At 42.2% G+C, this 19,310-nt stretch overlaps 1 protein-coding gene across 6 annotated transcripts in view; it reads left to right on the top strand.

The window, feature by feature from the left end:
* Positions 1-19,310, top strand: part of AUTS2 (activator of transcription and developmental regulator AUTS2) — a 796,643-nt gene that overhangs the window by 537,272 nt on the left and 240,061 nt on the right. For all 6 annotated transcript variants that reach the window (XM_080401885.1, XM_080401886.1, XM_080401887.1 and 3 more), the window contains one exon: positions 16,142-16,171. In XM_080401885.1, coding sequence (XP_080258011.1) covers positions 16,142-16,171 — 30 coding nt within the window. The remainder of the gene's footprint in view (positions 1-16,141; positions 16,172-19,310) is intronic.

Below are 19,310 nucleotides of genomic sequence, written 5' to 3'. Positions count from 1 at the left end.
GCTGCAGGTCCCTCCCGCCACGTATGCGGGAGCACAGAAATACCAAACCAGAAATGTTGGCAACGTTCCTCTCAGTGGCCGCATTTTCCTCTCACCTGCACTAGCAAGGGAAGAAGCGAGGCTGAAGCTAGCAACTTCAGTACTTCCCTCCTGTTTGAATCCTTGAGCTGTTCCGGCTGCCAAAAGTGTTTAGTCTAGTGAGATATTTTAGAACTTTCAACTCCAGGGTGACAATAGGCATTGCCGACTGCTGAGCGCTTTGGGAATCTGCCACTTGCTTAGGTGTCTTACCATGAATCAAGCTGTTCAGAAATTTGGCTTTACAAAGCGCTGAACCCTTGGGAGTCTGGCCCTGCCACTCCTGAAAATTCAACCTTAGGAGCCCAGTTCTGCCGCTGCCTGTAAGCAACGAGAATAGTTTTATGTATTAATAATATTAAGGTTCAGTTTAGGGGCAGTATTTGCATGCTGTAAAAGAGAGATTTGAGGGAGAATTTTTCAGATTTCTACATATCTACAGTGTTGGGTTGGTTTGTTTATTTTGGGAGGAGGTTTGCAGGTGGTAGGTGCTGCTGGTGTTGTTTAGCCTGCCTGGTCTGACCTTTGAGAGAATCTGGCTCCTTTTGCTTTTGGTTCAAGTTGCTTGCTCTGGAAGTTTTCCTGTATTGATTTAAAAAAAAAAAAAAAATTAAAAAAGTTATTTCAAATGTGGCTGGCGAAAGGGCTTGAAAATTCATCCTTTTGACGCTCATCCAGTGTGCTGATTTTAGGATCTGCATGTGAGCATTTAGTCAGAGGAACAAAGGGGACCTTCATGCTTTTTTCTGTTCCCCTCCAATGTGATTTACAAGCCTGGCTGGCCTGAGAGCAATCAGTGACTCTGTTTCCTTTGACCTGCTAAACGGGAAGGGACTTTTGTTCGGACCAAACCAGGACTTGCACTGAACCTTCCTGTGGTGAGGTGGGGGCTGTGCAAGTTCCAGTTATTTTGGGTTGCTGTTGGGTGCAGTGTTAGAGCTGACAAGGAAGGCGTTTTGACAACCAGCTTCGTTCCCAACCCTACGAGCTGCAAAATAGCTCCGTCTTCCTCCACCCACGCATGCAAAATTGTTTTTGAGCCCACAAGGTAAACTAAAGATATAGTTAAAAGTACCAAGTGGCTGGAATACCCAGGGATGTGAGAATGAGCAGAGCTCACACAGTGATGATTTGAAACAAGCCTTGTGGCTTTTTAATAATGTGCCAAAGCAGTCTCAGTGGTGGGCCAGCAGGCACCATATTCTATCTTCTGTGAAAGAACTGGGCCCAGCAGGCCCCGGCTAATGCAGACAGCCCCTTCACTCTGCTGGAGGAGACAGACTCCGAGATGGCAATCAAGGCTTGATTTGCCAACACATTTCCAATGATTAAAATGTAATTAGCACAACTGAGTGCCTCCTCCCCAGCTAATTTTAATACATGCTGTGACAGGCAGGCAGCCGGCTGTGCCTCGGCCCAGCAGCAGATGGAAGCAGAGGCAGCGGGAGAGGAAAACCATTTTGCGATGCGACTGTTCGCATCACAAAACCATCAGGGCGCTCGGCTCTTAGAAGGCCCTTGATGGCAGCACATCAAATTGGCGCTGTCATATCTGACCGTGGCAATGGCAGCCATCCTTCATGCTGTCCCAGAAGCACAGCAAGGCAATTTGCAGGTTTAACCCTTTGAGGTCTTAGGGGCAGACGAGGCTTCGGGAAGATGCCTGCACACGGGGCGTTTGAGTGTGATGTCCCTGGTAGTTCAGGGAGCGTTGTTTACACTCTGTCATTTGGCTACATTTGCTCATTTTTCCAAGTATGAGTTAGTTGCCCAGAAGCATCACAATAACTGGTTATTTCTTCCCATTAAAAGCAGGAGTGCAAAGAATAAAAGAATCTACAGCTCAGAAATACCCTTGTATGTCCCTACACAGCCAGTTTTGAGAAGAAGGAGAGATGTCTCTTGCTGTCAGCACATGGCAGACATGAGCGACTTACTGAAGCCAGCCCTCCCGGGAGGGGAAGCAGTGAGTCCTCCTCTTCAAGAGTGAGGTGGTTTCCCTTCACTTCATGGTCGTTTGTTCTAGTTGAAGTGGGTCGTTGTCTTTGGTGTCGGTAAACGTGTAGAGTCCTGTACAGTTTGAGTCCTTCCAGCTGTGAATTACTTACCGGTTGTGTGGGGACAAGCATATATTCCCATTGGGTAGTGTTAGTTGAGCGTCGCTGGAGCATGGATTTAGTTTCAGTAGACAAAAAGATAGGAGTTGTCTTCTGTTTCTTTATTGCAGTGCCATTGTAAAATTCTGCCTTGTGCTACTGTTACTGTGTTACTGTGCCTTGTACTATGCCTGCTGCTTTCCGGCACTTCTTTTTATGAGAAAAGGTCAGAGCTTAGGGGAGACAAGGTTTGTGGTAAGGTGTCGTGGCAGAACAGGAGCTCAGAGATGGCTATTTCCCGAGTGTGACGTCCAGCGCGGCACCGTTCTCGCCTGCCTTCGTTTTCTCACTGGTGAAACAGCAATAAACCCACCTCGTTCAGCAGCAATGCTGAAGAGCCTAAATTAAACAAGGTTTGCACGTATTGACAAGAAGTGATGGAAGGTGCTGTAAGTGTGGTGGGTGGGAAGAAAGAAAACATGTGCTCTTGAGCTCTCTTCAGTTGGGTATGGAGGGGAGGAGAGTCCTTGGTAAATCTGAAGCCTGTATCAAAGTGTTCCTCCATTCAGAGAGTATCTGCTAACATCTCTCCTTTGCATGTTAATAATTATGTTTAGGAGCTCTGAGGGAAAATGTAAGGCCAGCTTCTGTAATGCTTTGTGAGAAACTACTGTCTCCCTCCCTCTCGCTTTCTCTGAAGGACCCCATTGGTGTACTTCTTAGATTTTGTATTGAATTTCCTGTAGATCTCTCCTGCATCTTTTTATGATAGCTGCCATACAGGAAAGCTCTGCTGCAGGAAAGCTCTGCTGAATTTTCCTCAAAGATTAAATTGGTTGTTCAGATTCTTCTCATAGTCTTTTTATTTTCCCTCTCCCAACAGTCCTTCACATCCGTACCAGTGGCTTTGCATCATTCTCTTTCTTTTCGTGTATTTGTAAATCACAGTGTCCTCTTGTAGCAGACTTTTTTTATTGATTATACAAAAAGAGCTAGTCAAGCAAGGCTGAAGTGGGTCTTAAAGAAGTGCTATTCCTGCAGCATGATAAAAATGAGTCCTATGAACAAGACTAAAACTCAACATGCGCAACAACATCAACACCAAAGTCGTTGTACAAGCTGGCAGACCCACTGTTCCTGGGAGATGAGAAACCCTTCTGGCTCAGGAGTAAGTTCAGTGCTCATCCACAGCCCTTCGGAATTGTCCCAGCACAGGAGGGTGTGTTCACACTGAATGGAGTTGGCCTGAGTTGCTGGATAATAGGGAGTCCAAAGCACTAATGAGCTAGACATGGAAGTAAGAGTGGAAAGAAGTGGATGTTTAGGGATTTATAAATTCACATAATTTGGGGCAATGAGGGTATGATCTGCTGTGACCTCCTGTATAGCACAGGCCATATGATCTCCACTAATTAATTGCAGTGCCTTGAGTACAATAACTCTGACTGAAAAAGGGCACAAAATTTAGGCAAGGTTTTAATTTTTCATTACATTTTTTTTATTTAGGGAAAATCTGCCCTGTTTTTAAGTTGAAAAATAAGAAATTATTCCCCATTTTTAAAATATGTACCAGTCTAAATTTATCTGCTTTTTAGCCATTGCATCTTGTTATTCACTTGCGTTTCAGATTGAAGATAAAGCCTGCAGAGGTTTTTGTGGAGAGAGCATGTTTGAAATCTCATAGCCTTCCTCTTTACTAAAATTTCAAAAGATATGAGAATCAAAATTCCAATCGTTTGGCATCTACCATCTATAAAATATAGGGAGCCTCTACCTTTCTAAAAAGTCCCTTGTGAAATTCCAGGGTTCTGTATTCATAGAGAGCATCTCTGGAGAAAGAGATGAATTTCCATGCTCTACCTGATCTGTCTCAGAACTGTACAGCACAGGCTGAGCAGTTTAAAAATCCTTTATGGATGCTGCACAAGATGCAGGTGGTTTGCCGGGATCATGCAGACAGAAATCAAGTATGTTTTTTTTCCTGTGGGATAGCAGTGATTGCAAAGATCAGACATGAAGCTTCTGCTCCTTCTAGGCCTGCCCTGGCTCCCCACATTCCCAAGCAGACTTGTTCTGCAAGATGCATCCCCTTCTATTTCGGTATGGCCCTTCTTTCTTGACAAAAGGTTTAACGGGAAATCCTGTGTTTTACATTCAGGATGTCTCCTGGCCCTTCCGTGGGGTTCTCCTTTGGAAGACACAATTCCTGGCAGTGTGAAATCTCAGTGCCGTTGCGGCTGGAAAAGGAGCATACGGGCAGTCTTAGCAACACTCCGTGCCGTGTCAGCTACTGTCCTGCTTAAACACAGTTGTTGCTGGCAAAAGTCTTGCATTATCCTAGAGAAGGATAATTTTTCTGAACACTGTGCTAGCAGCCAGCTATTAAAAGCAATACCTTGCCTTGGCTGTGCCAGGTAGTTTGTCAACTGCTGATAACAGCCGTGGAGCCTGTCATACTACTTATGATACAGGAGGTTTTATCACCTTACGCTGGTGGTAGGTTAATGCAGCAGTGAAAAAAAACCCAACCATTTTCCTTAGATCCTTGCCAGGAGCGTATTGGTGGTAAACTGAGGGCCTGGTTTTCCACGGTGAATAATTTATACATGAGAATGGCTCCTAAGACAGAGGTTTGGGTGTTACCTGAAGCTCCTGTAACCACGTGGTTGAGCACTGTGCCATGCACGGGTTTTGCACGGTGCAGTGCTACGGAAAGCAGTATCAGAGTAACAGCTTTTATCCCAAACAGAGCAGGCACAGCTGGGTCTGGGGCTGATTTCCAGAGGTCCTCAGGAGGAGAGAGCTGGAGCAGCCCAGCCTGGAGCCTAACCCATACCTGGGGGGGGTGGTCAGACACGCCGAGGTAGCACTTCTGCCACTGCTTGTCTGTGAAGGGGAAGCCCCAGCGGTGGATGCTCCATTGGATAGCGTCCCCCTGACTACCAATATTCTGACTTTTTCCCAGCTATTTCATGAATAACAAATGGTTGAGTCCAGCTGATAAATCAGGGATATACAATTACGCTTACCTCTAAACAGAGAAATGAAACTCCTGTTTTAAATTCAATTATTATAATTGCAGTATTCTGAAAAAAAAAAAAAATAATGCGTTCATTTCCTAATAAGAGATTACAGATTCCAAATTACAGCATCACTTATGTCAAAACAGGAAATTTGAGGTAGGCAGGCCAAAGTGTGCCATTGTCTTTGAAATTTATATTTACTTGCTGTAGATTTAGAATAATCCTTCTCTTCCCTCAGGTCTAGCACAGAAAATTTATAAATTGTACAAAAATGATAAAGGCAGCAATAAATAATAATATATAACAACTGTGCGAGTGATGAATTATAAAATAGAGAGTAGGAAAAGGAATGAAACCAAAGCATAGAAGCCAGTTTACAGGGCTGAGTACACAGTCTGAGTTATTTTTCTGGCATTATGACAATGAGGAACATTTATGGGAGTTTGCAAACAGCTTACTACACAAATCATTTTGTTTCAGGTTATATTTATAGGGCTTAGTTAAGAGTTTTTTAGTATCCATTAAAATCCAGCATTCAGAGGTTTATAGCTCAGCTGTTAAGGTCTTATCCCTAAGGATCAATTGTTTTGGTTTGTTTGGGGAATTATTATTATTATTTATACAATTCAGTTTAAATTGCTTAGTCTAATATAAAGATACAGAGCTCAAAAGCTAAAAGAGTTTTTGTTGTTTGTGAAAGAAGAGATGGCTTTTTATTCTTTATTTTTTGTTTCAAATATTATTTCTGCAACTATATTATCATGCAAATCAACTGACTCTCTCTTCATGTGTGTTTCAGTAGCCATTTTGTGCTCAGAGTTGCTGCAGCCTATAAAAGAGAACAACCCCTGTGCAACGTTATCGATACTGTATTGCTGCTTCTTTATGTGCATTACTGTAATTTAAAATAAAAATAATTTTCAGTTGAAATGATGTAATTTGCTCTAGGTTATGCCATTTGGTAGGTGGAAGATGAGTTCTGTACTGAAACTAGGCATGATGTGTCTAGGCCCTGATCCAAGTCTTAATGCTTTCTTCTTCTTCTTCATTTCTTCTATCTACTAGGACCAAAATTCTTTAAGGCAAACGCCCTGTTACCCTGCAGGCTCTATAGACACATACAGTGAAAAGTAACCAGATCCCAAGGACCATACCATTTAATAGCCTGAATAGATGGAAAATAGAGGGTTTATAGAAGAGACTGGGTGGCTCGCCCAGGCGATACTGATTGCCAGTGACAGAGCTGGATCTGCCGAGTCCTAGCCCAGAGCTCTCTCTCCTCCATCATGTCGCTTTTCAAGCTACAATGAAGTATTTTTGGTGAGAGGTGAATGAGATCCAAAGAGTATTACTGGGTCACTATTATTTAGGTAGATGTGGAGGGCTGAGAACCCGACACGTATGGAAAAGGGCAAGTAAGATACCTGATAGCTGCATTCCATAAACAAACATAGACACATTTGATACAGATAAACTGTGTATCTTCAGAAAGAATATTTTAAATTCTTAAAATGCACCTATCTGTGGAATTAATACAGTGGCTGTTCTTATTTAAATCCTTTTCCATTGTATCAAGCTTCCTTTGCGGCAGTATTTCCTAGCTATTTCTTGTTTAATTCTAAATATTCATGACATTAATTCTATTTAAGTGCTATGCTGTTATCTGAGACAAATTGTCAACATTTTTATGACAAACTACTGTATCCATTGCATACAGTGCAGTCCCCAAGGAACCTGTTTGTTGTGGCTGACTATCAATCTCTGATTGAAAACCTGATTGACACCAATAAAAGCTTAGTAGTTCTCATTTCCCCATTTAAAATGACCCAAACAGCTCAATAGCCATCCGAGATCTATAGAGTGTTTTTAGCCTGTACATAATTCATCATCTCAATTATTGTGCTTTTTTAACTTCTAATTTTGGAACATCAGAACTTTTCTGTCGGGTCAATAGAACATTTGGTTACTCTCTTTTTGCCCTTTCCTCTCGCGTTGCAATCACACAGGACCCCAGGTTCCTTCTGGGCCCTGGAGAAGCATCTTTTCATCCTCTTTGCTTCCTGCTACAACCTTTTTTGTGGATTATTCTTTTTACTTTTGACTTGGCTGTATGAACCGTAAGCTCTGGACCTTCCAAGATCTGTAATACTCAGTTACAGGCAGAAGAAAGCACGTTGTTGCCTCCAACCTATTGATTCTGTTTTCAAAGTTAACTCAACCCTCACTTAGTTTTTTGTCCTGTAATTTCTATTTCTGGCAGTGATGAATAAAGGAAGAAACTCTCAGACCCCAGACTGTGAATGTAAAGCTGACAGTAAAAAAAAAACATTTAAGAGGAGTTCTCTGTGAGATACTGAGGTCAAAATTTGGCCATCTGGCAGTTAGGAACAGGCATGTGTGAAGGCACGCCAGGCACCTGCTGAAGGCAGAGCTGCAATAGCAAAGTCTTCAAAGGTTTGCTTGCTGCTTCTCAGCCATTGCATGGTTTTCATTTGTAGCTTCTCTTATCGAGCACAATTTCTAAATGAGGATGGTTGCTTCACTTTAAGGATGTACAAATGACTTGCCCTCACCTGTCAAGCATGATCCTTGTATTTTACCAGGCCCATTATGAACGCAATCTTTCTGTCGAAAATTTGCATACCTCCTTTCTTGAAAAGTAATGACAGCAATTTCTTTCCCTCCGCTCACTTTCTGAGTGTCTCATTTAACAGCACCTGTGAAACCGACAGGCGCAGAGATGAGAAGTGAAAGAGAGCAGTTGATTAAATCATCATCAAGTCGGGCCTCAGAAAGTCAATTCTGCTTCCCGTCTGCAATGATATCCTTTTATCTTAAAGTAATGAGCTATGGCACTTTTGCATCCGGTAATGCGATAAGTTCTATTAGCATGTTCCATTTGCTTCACAAGCAAGGGCAAGTCATTTCAGCAAGCTCATATCACTGCAATCAAAGCAATTGGCTTCACAGGCAGAGAAGAAAGAGGAAAGGCTCAGGGTGATTTTTATGGATCACAACACAGTGGAAAAAATAGATTCTTGTATTATTTTAACCCGTAACATGCTTTGCTTCTTGTCCGTCAGGATATTTTGATTTCATTAGCCTGTAAGTATGTGGAAGACTCAAATTCCAAACTGAACTCTTGAGCTAAGACCAGGAGTTCTGAAAAATAAGAGTCTTTTCTTATACAGATACACTGGCTAATGCTGTATTAGTCATTGACTTCATTAAACGCTGCTTAGTTTGAGTCTTTGCTGTTGACTTAGTCCACAAGTATAAATGTAAATTTTTATATTTTTACTGCTATTTATTGTTTGGAGCCTGATGAAGTACTTATCAGTTGAAAAAACAGTAAAAATGACATTACACACTGCAAATTGTCATTATCAGTTGAGAGGACACATACATACTGCAGATTGTCTACAGCCAGAAAGGCAGGTAGGGAGGCAGCAGATGTACATTTGGAGTCCCAGAGGCAAAAGCGTGTAGTCATTTTTTCACACAGAGCGTTGAGGAACTGAGGCAGGGAGTTCATCCTTCTGTCACGAAAGGGAACGGCTTCCTAAAATTAAGATTCAGTTGTGTTTGTGGCCAACAGCTGCTTGGTGCCCAGTTAGTCTAGTGAAATTGAGATGCCTGGCTTACAGCAGGCACTTTCTGAAGATGCTGAGCTGAGTAACTCGTGGCATCGTTAGCTTTCTAATGGTACATCTGGAAAGGCCATTTAGTCTACCACTGCCATTGGTGGGAGCATCGTCCCGTTCTTCGGGGATGGCTGGATTGGGCCTTAAGCACTTGTGGGATCATTGAGCAATGATACCATAAGGAAGCCATTGGGAGTGATAACCGGGGGAGAGAAGTTGCACTTTCCCAAGAACTGCAATAACTTACTCTCAGCTCAGTTTCCAGGGAGCAAAGAAAAATGTGGTTCTTACAGGGCTGGCTTCTCTACACCCTTCTCCGAGGGTGTGCCTGGAGGTGCCTGCGGATGTCGGTGGCGTGTTTCCCTTGGGTGAGACGGAGTCCCGGGCAGATAACCAGGACAGAGGGCTGCAGCTCTGTCCCTGGCAGCCCTCAGGCAGGCTTTGTGCTTCTGCAGGTGCTGCTGCCTCCCCAGCCGTGCCCAGGGAGCCTCCCAGCCTCTCCCGTTCACACAGAGCTGCTAGCCTTCCCCTTCGAGTGCTAGCCCTGGCGATACAGGGACTGACACAACAGAACCAAACCTCAAAATCAGACCAACATTTAGCTGTCTTTCTGGAGTGAAATCCCCCTTTGCTTTACAAATAAGCCTGTGGTCTACCAGCAGTATGTATACCATCCACCAGTCACCAAGGATTTATACACATCCTATGTAAATATAAGGACGATCATCTTCAGCATGGATAGTAATGCAGTCTGGTGTTTTCATTTTAATAGTTGAAATACAACTCTTTCTTATCAAACCAATGTTTTGTTGGTGGTAGAACTGAAAGGAGCCACTAATTGTGTCATTTTGCTATATAAAACAATCATAAAAGTCCTGGTAGTGAGGTATTAAAAAGAGTTATAGCTGAAAGTGGTTCTAAGTTCTGAATATTTTTCCTGTAAGGGGCCAAGATAACTTTAAATGTCCAAGACTGATACATTTCATCTGAAGTGAAGTAGTTTGGATAAAATGGAATTCAGATTAAAGGTCAACATTGCAATCTTTTCTCCAGACTAAGGTAATTTGTGTAAAATGGGACTTTTCTGTGAATAATCCGTAATTTTAGCTTTTGAGAAAGCAGACCTTAAACTTCTCAGACCGTCTCTGTTTCAGAGTCATTCCTTACAGTGAATCACTGTGGATAATGGTGAAGAATTGCTAAGCAGACTGTGATGTTAACCAATTTGCGAGATGCTATATATAAGATTCCTTGGCAAGGAGCTCCATGCTGAATGCTACTTGCAGGCAAAGTCAGAGATGGTAAAGAAAAAAAGTGAAATTCTTGCTCTTAGTTTCTTTGTGACTCTGCCTGTCTCCATTTCATCAATTAGAAAATTGCCCATTTATTCCCTGTCTGTGTCTCCTTTCATCTAGGAGATGTTTTTTTCTCCCTTTTTTCTTGGAAGCAAAGGTCTAATTGTATAGCTAAAATATCATCTTTGCCCTTTCCAGCGCTGTCAGTTTGTCATTGGATAGATGGACAAGAATATTGTAAATGTCAGTGTGAACATGGCTGAGGTCTGGGTTTTCCCTCATTTTCTTCAGATTTCTTTTCAGCAGACAGATGAGTAGAATCACTTTGTTCAGTGCTGGCGTTTCAGCAGCACTGACTCCTTTGGTGGCAATGATAAATGGATCCAAGATATGAAATAGCTGTTCCAGCAAAGTCCATTGAGCAGAGTAGAGAACAATGCCCTCCTCAATGTCATTGTACATGATATATTCAATGATTGCCACTTTCTGCACAAGAATGTGTTCAATCAGCAAGGTACATAGAAATCCATAGTGTTGCTTCATCCTGAATGAGCTGGTGAGGTGGCACAGACCTTTACTCAGCTTGATTTGGACCAGACTCTCTCAAGCTATTAAAATGGGCTCAAATTATAGCTGTAACCACATAGGGTGTCTGATTGTGGAATGTGGCGTTGGGATCAGTCTCATTCTGCAGGTGCTGTGGGAGATGTGCTGTGCATTTTAACTTGCTCTTTCTCCAGCTGGGGCAGGGGATTTGGCAGGTACAAGTAACCTGTAGCCCAGTCTTCAGTTTTCCTTTTCTTCTACAAAACAGCAGCAATTAAACCTCAGATGGCAATTGGAAAGTCCTTTTCCCAGTTCCCATAGCGGTTATGTGTGTGCACACCCCATATCGCAGGGAACGCATCTTACGCTTTCGCAACTTGGACTGATAACAGTCATTTAGAAGGTTTAAGCTGAGGCTTTCTTTTGTTGGTAAGATGACCTTACAAGTTTGTGTGTTCCCTCCTCGCCTGGGGTTGATTTGAGGAATGACTGAATTCTGACTGCAGCACACATATGAAAATGTGCGTTTGTGCATTAGGGATTTTGATAAGCGCTTTTTGAGCATGAAGTTGCAGAAACTGCAAAGGGAGGCTTGAGCACTTGGCACGTGTGTGTCAGGTGATTTGGTGGCTGGTAGCCCACACACTTTAGATATTAAAGGTGTTAGAAAGGTTCAAGTGATAACTATGGCCACTTTGAGCAAGCCATTGTCAGTCTGCTCTTGTTATTGCCCTTGATTATGTAGAAATTAGGAGCAACCTTAACGTTTCCATAGGTCCTCTAAGAATTGTATCTGTAGAGCTGGTGTTCAGTGAGCTTTATATGTCCCTTGCTTTGCATTTAGTTTGTAGTACTCTAGGTCCTCTGGGAAGACTGCTAAGAGTCCCTTCTGCCCAGTACAAGACTTTCTCAATTGTTAAATAGCCATTTTGAGAATTCTTCTGCTGAGGGGCCCATTGGGCTGTGGTTTGAAAAGGTCTGACAGCATTCTGTGCCATGCTCATTTGAAAACTTGGCCGTACGTGGGAGCTGTGGGTGCTCAGCAGTTTTGCTAATCTGCCTTTCATTTCAGTGCCTAAATGAGAGCTAAGGGCTGCTCGGTTGGGCGGGTTTCTGATAATGTGGACCAGCGTTCGGAAATTTCGCTCTGAGCTTGTCTCAAGCCTGGCCCTGGGTGACTGTAATCAGTCACGACTGGTGTGCAGTGTGAAGATAGTTAAGTGACTTCAGCCTGAGAATCAGGGAAAGAAGCCTCTGTTCAGGTGTAAAATGTGTCTGCAGCCTCCTTGTCCTGATTTGTCACATTATCACTCACAGCTTCCAGTGAAGTTATCCAAAAATCAGGTCATGCTACCCCTGAATGGTATTTTGGATTCCCAGGTATTTGTAGTCTATTCCGATGCAACGTGTGCACAGAGCCATCGTTTCCTGAAACAAGACATGGGAGAAGACTGAAAAATTTCCTTTTTGTCATAGGCGCTAAATACTGAAACTCAGCCCAAAGCAGAAGGCCAGTATAAAGCATTTGCATCACTTCAGTTCCAGAACAGTCTGATCCTCTGAGAACCACAGAGCACTTAAATAATTTTGCTTTTCTCTGTGGCCCTGGGAGGTAGAAAAATGCTGGAGGAATTGAGCAAGCAGTGCAGACTTGTCTTCAAATTGACCAGTAATTCTGAATAATCAACTTCACGGTTGTCAGCTTTGGTTTCCAGGACCTGTTCTCCAGAATTGGTTAGCAGTAAGCCTGTAAAAGATGGAAACACCTTGTGCTTCAGCACCTCTGGGAAGAAAATGCATCCAAAAACGTAAATGAGCACATCAGAGCAAGGGCCACTGGGGAATGTGTGTGCAAATGCAATGCCCAGAGTGCCTGAACAGCAAAGTAGTCTCAGCCATTGGAAGAGCACACAGTTGCTTCCATTCAGTTTCCAGCCTGAGTAAAAAAACCTCTCATTTCTTCTGCAAGGCTTTTTGGGGTTACCCCTGCACAAAAATTGTCTGGTTCTTTCCGTGAACCAGAGCAAATCCACATATTTAATCCCGAGGGAAAATTGAGCTTAACATGGATGTGCAAAACATGCACATGCAATGTGTATGCCCGCACACAAAGATACACGTATATACATACTGCACGTAAATATAACCCCAATGCAGTGCATAAAGCCCTTTTTCTCCTGTCTCGCCTTCTTTTCTTTCATATAGCTTGTCCATAAAATTCGACTATTGGAACAGGACAGCGCTGCTGGACGGTGGGTCTCCTTCCCCTCATGGCCCTCCAACAAAACCTCTTTATGAGTGAAATAGATGCCTTGTGTGCGCAGGACTCCTGGCATTTTACAAAGTGTATCTGGAGCCAGGCTAGGCAAACGTTAGGAGCTGTTTGCTGAGTGCATTTATTGCCTTTGCATAATTTATGAACTGGAGGGGTTTGACCATCATTCGTCTCTGCCAGAGGCTGGCACTGAGGGCTCTGGAGGATGGAGCTGTAAATTGGATGGTGCGCTCCTGCTGAGCTCACAGCAAAGTCCTCGGGTCAGTATGGGAATTTAATACCAGGAATGGAACTGTTTTCTCAGAGTGCCATGTGGGCCCCCGTGCAGCAGAGGCTTTTTTGGCAGCCACAGTGACTGGCCAAATCGCGAAGCTGTCAGTCACTGGGCATGTTGTGAAGGGAGCCTGAGCATTTTTAATCGGCTTGGCATCCGTGCTGCTTCCATAATGGACACCAGTAGGTCTCAGTCCTTCGCCATATGCTTAACTCTGGAGACAAGGTGCTTCTGGGTATAGCAGTAATTATTTGATGTGGAATTAAGCGGACCTTGAAATTAGAACTGGACTGTCGGAAAGCAGGAGGCTTAACACTTTGATGGAAATAACTTCCCACCGACATCGCTCTGTGCACTTTCTCTGCACATGCACTCGGATGTGGGTAACTGTTTTGCTGGCAAATTCAGATGTTACTGCTGGCAAGTACTCTGCTCCCCAGGTACTTGCACACTGCAGAAAACACAAACCCCTGAGCTCCAAGCTTATGAGTTGGGAAAAACTTAATCCACAGTGGAGGAGAGATTCCTTGAACCAGACAAAAAACGGTGAGGGAAGGAGAGGCTGCAGATCTGGGTCACAGGACACATGTGCATGTGCCCCAGTAGGGAGAGCGGATGGCATGGTAAAACCCTCTGAACCCTGCTGCTAAAAGGGAATCATTGCGCCTTTTACCCCCTTTCTTTCGCCTTTTGGATCCATGTATTACAGGACTTGTATTGGGGTTTGTCTGGAGGGTAGACAAAGGACACAAACAAATGGAGCAATTGGTTCTGAGCTCCCTGTTTTGAAATGTATTAGATGTGTCATACATTATAGTACACCCTAACATATAGAGCACACAGCGCAGGGACCCCAGAACCACTGGGCCCTCCTGGCTGTAACCAAGCAGTGGAAGAAAGTGCTGTAGCCCAAAAGCTGATTTTTTCCAACTGTATAATAGAGTAAATGGGAGATCTTTCTGACATGCTGTGGTCTTCATGGATGAAAATGCGTGTGAGTGCATGCTTTTTTGTAAACGTAGGGCTTTGCTTCACAAACGTGCTTAACTATGCTCACCCTCATACCAAAATCTCATATATGTAGTCATGCCGGAGTCAAAATGCATAGTTTTCACAGGGAAGGGTATGAATGCTTTACATAAATACCATACTGTTGTAGAAACGTGCGGTTTTCCTTTTGTCAATTAAGTACATGCTGTTCATGAACTTGATCGTTGTGTGAGGGTTTCAAACTTCAAGCTAAACCTGTCTCATATCTCTACGTTCCCTCTCATTTTTTTATTACCAGAGTATTTAGGTGCAACTAGTGCTACATAAATCATTTCAGTTATTAAATGAATTTCACTTCCATTTCTATTTAGAATTATCTGAAAGCAGATTGTAATTTTGTCTAATCTTTGCGTCATTTTAAATTATTTGAGCATACCTAGAAATAGTTCTTAGCTTTAAATTGTTAGTATGTAGCTCGTTGGTGTGGGGAAGGCACCTTTTCACCCTGTGTACCAATGAAGACGAGGAAAAAGCCAGTGAAACAGAAAAGTTGTAATTAAAGAACACACAGAAGATGATTTGTAGAGATCAAATACATACATTTGTGGGTGTATTTGGCTGTCTGTTCACATCCCACTGTATAGTTGACCTTTGGAATTCACAAAGTATAACTAATTTCAAAACAATTTGGTTGTCTTATGAAAATACTCAAAGATGCATTAAACAGGATACAAATGCATAAAGGGCTTAACTGTCTGCTCTAACAACATAACACGATGCCAGTCATTGATTTAGGGAAGCCTGGTTCTCCTGCTCGGTGATCTTATGCTTTCCTTCGAAACATCGGCCATTAGATCAGTGGAGGTATGAGTTCATCCTTGAATAATAGAGACAATTCAGATCTCTAGGGAAAAAAAAAAACAAAACCAAACCAGCCACAAAGAGTTGTTTTCCTCGTCCTTCTGCTGTAGAGGTAGCCAAGTGTGACCATTCCATAGTTACCCAGAATTAAGTGGGATGAATTAAATCTGTGTCAAGTGGCATGAATCAAAGCTGGGTGCACATGGGTTGCATGGCCCTTACAGTCCTACTTCCAGCAAGACTTTTTGAATTCTTGCAAATTTAACTGTGTTTTTGTTTTCTGATGCTTATCTGTACTCAAATTTGGTTCATCTAGTCCTGCTGTATTTCTACATTAGTAAAAGTTATTAAAAAATCGAGTAATGGCACTTAATAAACATCAAGACCATCTAGTGTTACCGTTCAGCATGGCAGGGTATTGTAAGTGTTTACTGTGATACCTGGGCTACTCTTGAATTACAGAGAACGTCAATGAGTCAGTTAATTTGGCATGTTCCTGATTCCACTGTGGTCTCTGGATTCTTTAGTTCAGCAGCAGTGAACAAAGACATAAGGTGAAGCCTCCAAGTAGCTCTTGGTAGGAGAATGGTCACCTTGCAACTGCTTTGCTTCTGGGACAGGCCAGCCTAAGCCGTTTCCCTGCCCTCCTGTTGGGGGAGTCTTTGCAGCCGAGATATTGGCAGGCAGCATGAGAAATACTGTCCATCAAAAGAAAACAAAACAACCCTCCAATACTCTTTTTCTTCTTTCCTGATCCAGTTTTGGAATCTAAAAAATACACCATCAGCTCCCGTGCACGTGAATTAAACTAGCAGAGGGCGTTGCAAATGTATCTTGTTGATGTCAGTGCAGTTTTTTTCATAATTTAAACATACAAATGTATCATCTTCAACAGGAGCGTGGGGGAAAGTTCCCCCCCGTACAGTAATCGAATGTTTTCCTAAAGGTACCAGATTTGATGCCAGAGGGTTTAGAGTGTTCCAGCCATCTTGTTCACAGAAATCTTTTTGCTGTAGCAAGTTTCTCATACCTGTTCTTTTTTCTCTTTTTGTGTTTTAGTGTGACAGCGACAGTGATCAAGAAGAGAAGGTAAGAAAGGAGATCAGTATGGGACCAAAAATAATTAGTTGGATATTTTGGATTCACTTGTTTCTCTTATTCTGTTATTTATTCAAAGTTTCTTTTTGGATCGATCTAAAGCATCTCTATACAAAGAAAAGACTTTGTTTCCTTTAATTTGGTTTTGGAATAGACTTCCAAGGGGAAGAGTACTCTTAATTATTTTGGAGGCTACACAATTCATCTTCAAGCATATCAGTGCCATGGGTTTTGTGGGTTGTTTATGAACACCAGTCTTACTGCCAACCCTTTCTATGGCTACATTTTCCCTTGGGAAGTTCTAACAGCAACCAGATATGTTTGTAACCCTCACATTTGCACTTTGTAAGTTATTTTGCCACTGTTATTGCCTGTTTTGCTTCTCCATAGGCAAGGGTATTCAAACTCAAATTGAAGTATTATGATTGAGAGAGAGAGATATATATATTTTTTTTTAGAAACAGCATTTGGAAACTGTACATTAAGTCAAGTGACACAACTTGCTGATAATTATCTCAATAAATTTGGCTTTCTAAGTGGAAAAAAGGAAGAATGTTGTGCTGAAAAAGTGTCAGGCACTGATCTCTAACGCTGTTTAGAAGACTAGTATTCACACTGATGCACATTTTTATGTCTTATTTTATGTTGTGAACAGACTAACATCCACCTTACTACTTTGGCAAAAATGAAACAATCATTGCAGAAAAAGTGGTCTAATTTCTTTATTTCCAGGTTGGATTTTGTGATTTTCATTTGTATGTTCAGCCTTAAGGGACGTTTTGATAATGTAATCACTTTTGCCTCCTCTTTCACTGGATAAATTGCGGGATGGAAGTTGGGGGAGGGTAAAGTACTCTCAGAAAATATTGTTCCTGTAATAACATGGAATTGTTTAGAGTTCCATGAGTGGTTCTGTTAACTAGCTCCAAGTCAAGCCAAGAAGAAGAGAGATGACCATGCTTGTATGTATGCAGCTTATACAACAGAAAAGAACAAATATCTTGTAAAATCTACAAGGAAACAATGACTACAGAAATCACCTTTTATGAATTTAATCAGTTTTCTACAGAATTTGTGTAGCAGGAGGCAAAGGAAATTTTCAAACCATTCTGCATATGACCGCCAAAGCTTTGCCCTTCAGCTTTCCCAGTGATTTCCCAAGTAGAGATTTTTTTTTCTTCATGTTACTTAATAATTTGCTAACTATGTTAAGGAACCACTGTTTACTTTGAACTGCAGTGATTTCCCTTTCATAAGGGCACTATCACTGGAGTTAATCAGTGTGACGACAGAAAGGGGAGGTTTTGTTGGGTTTTTGCACAGAATATTAACCTGCCCTTTTAGATATGAATTTTTAATGCATTACCATTACATTCCATCCTGTGAAGTGATTATTCATTTTCAGGATGTTCCTTACGCAGTGGAAGATGATAAACTGAATTTCAGCTCCTATGTTTATGGCACCCAGAACCAGAAGTGTAATTTCCTGCCACTGCTGCGTTTGCGGAGCTGAAGCTCTACCAGCTTCGGAGTATTTTTCTCTCACAGCACCGCTATATAAGAAGGCAGAGAGGCAGTTTTTGGGGATGGTGGTGGTGTGCCAGTTCAGGGTAGTTTCCACAACACGATACACAAGAGACTCAAGACTGTACCTCCCACAGAATATCCCGGTACTTGTGCGGAAAGGATTTAGCATCCAGATGTTTATTTCATCTCTGTGATCTCTATTATGTCTTCCCCTGTAATGAAATGAGATTAAGTGCAGAGCCAAATATCCCTAATAATTTAGTGCTTTTCAGATCTCAGACCCAGACCCGCTTTGACTTTTGTAGCTCAGGCCCAATTCTAAAAGACGACAGCTAACCCTGGCATATTTATTCAGCCTGTGCTGGCAGCCTAGGCAAAGATCTAAAGGCCTTGTTCTGCTGTTAATTTGAATTCAGCATATGTAGCCTGTTATAAAATGCGAGACATCATCATTTGAGCAGGTCAAGCATATTCAGATGAAGACAAATGGTGCTTATTTGATTTTCTTAAAATCAGGAAATGAAAAAAGTGCTCTCTAGAGAAATCATGTTCTGCCTGACTTAGATGATAGACCAAGGCATGCACCCCAGATAAGAACAGGCGCTCGTCTTGCGGTTTTTATCTCTGAAGGACGGTCGGGACTGTCAGCTCGCTGACATGTGCATTATCCATGTCATTTTAAACAAAGTGACCTGTAGAAAAGTGCACTCTGCCGTGACATGATAATGGGCTGTTGGATGACAGGTAAAGTACACACTATAAAGGAGGCTGTGCGTTATTCCTTTGTTTAACTGACAAGTAGAAACTTCTTTTCTTCAGACAGGCAAGATCTTTTAGATCTCTCTCAATAGGACCCAGAAGATTTTTGAATTCCTGCTTTAAATAAAATAACATTTTTAGGACCAAAAATTCCTATGAGCAAAATGCACTGGGAGAAGTGAGGGTGCAAAACCTCTGTGCGATAGGTTGATCATTTCATAAATAGTGCTCAGCATCCTCAATTTTCATTAATAACCATAGGAGCTGAGGGTACTCAGCAGGATTAGAAGTTTTAAGATCCTTGACCCAAATGTCTTATATCATGATGAGGGTATTAGCCTCCAACTGTGGAGCTGCTCTAGTAGTGAATTGTCAAATTGCGCTTGGTTGGTCCTAGGTCAATGTATTCTGAGGATTGTGGAATTACTCTTCTCCTACCAGAAACATCTTTGCCCAAAATATTTCTGGGAAGAGGAAATCTACTTTTCTTTAGGCCTGTATCTTGCAGATTTTGATATCCTAAAGTATACAGAATATATGGTACATTGTTGCAGGTGAATTCTTTACTTGCTATTCAGAAAATGGAAAGGAAACAGTTTTGCTTCATTTAGGATTTTTGAGGGCAAACCCACACTGATCCTTCAGTGTGCCTGGGAAATAAAGAGATCCACAAGAGGCAGAAGTCATGCAAGACGGATACATATTTCTACTAGAACAAATAAGACCTGGAACCCAGAAAGGTAGACCAATGCCTTTGAATAAAAAACTGGCAGATTAGTGTGATGAATGGTGTGTGACAGATAAAATTCGCTGGAAGAGGAGTCAGTCCAAGCATCACTAGATG

The sequence above is a fragment of the Falco punctatus genome (assembly GCF_963210335.1).
Source record: "Falco punctatus genome assembly, chromosome: 1".
NCBI lineage: Eukaryota > Metazoa > Chordata > Aves > Falconiformes > Falconidae > Falco > Falco punctatus.
This window is presented reverse-complemented; position numbering and strand designations above follow the sequence as displayed.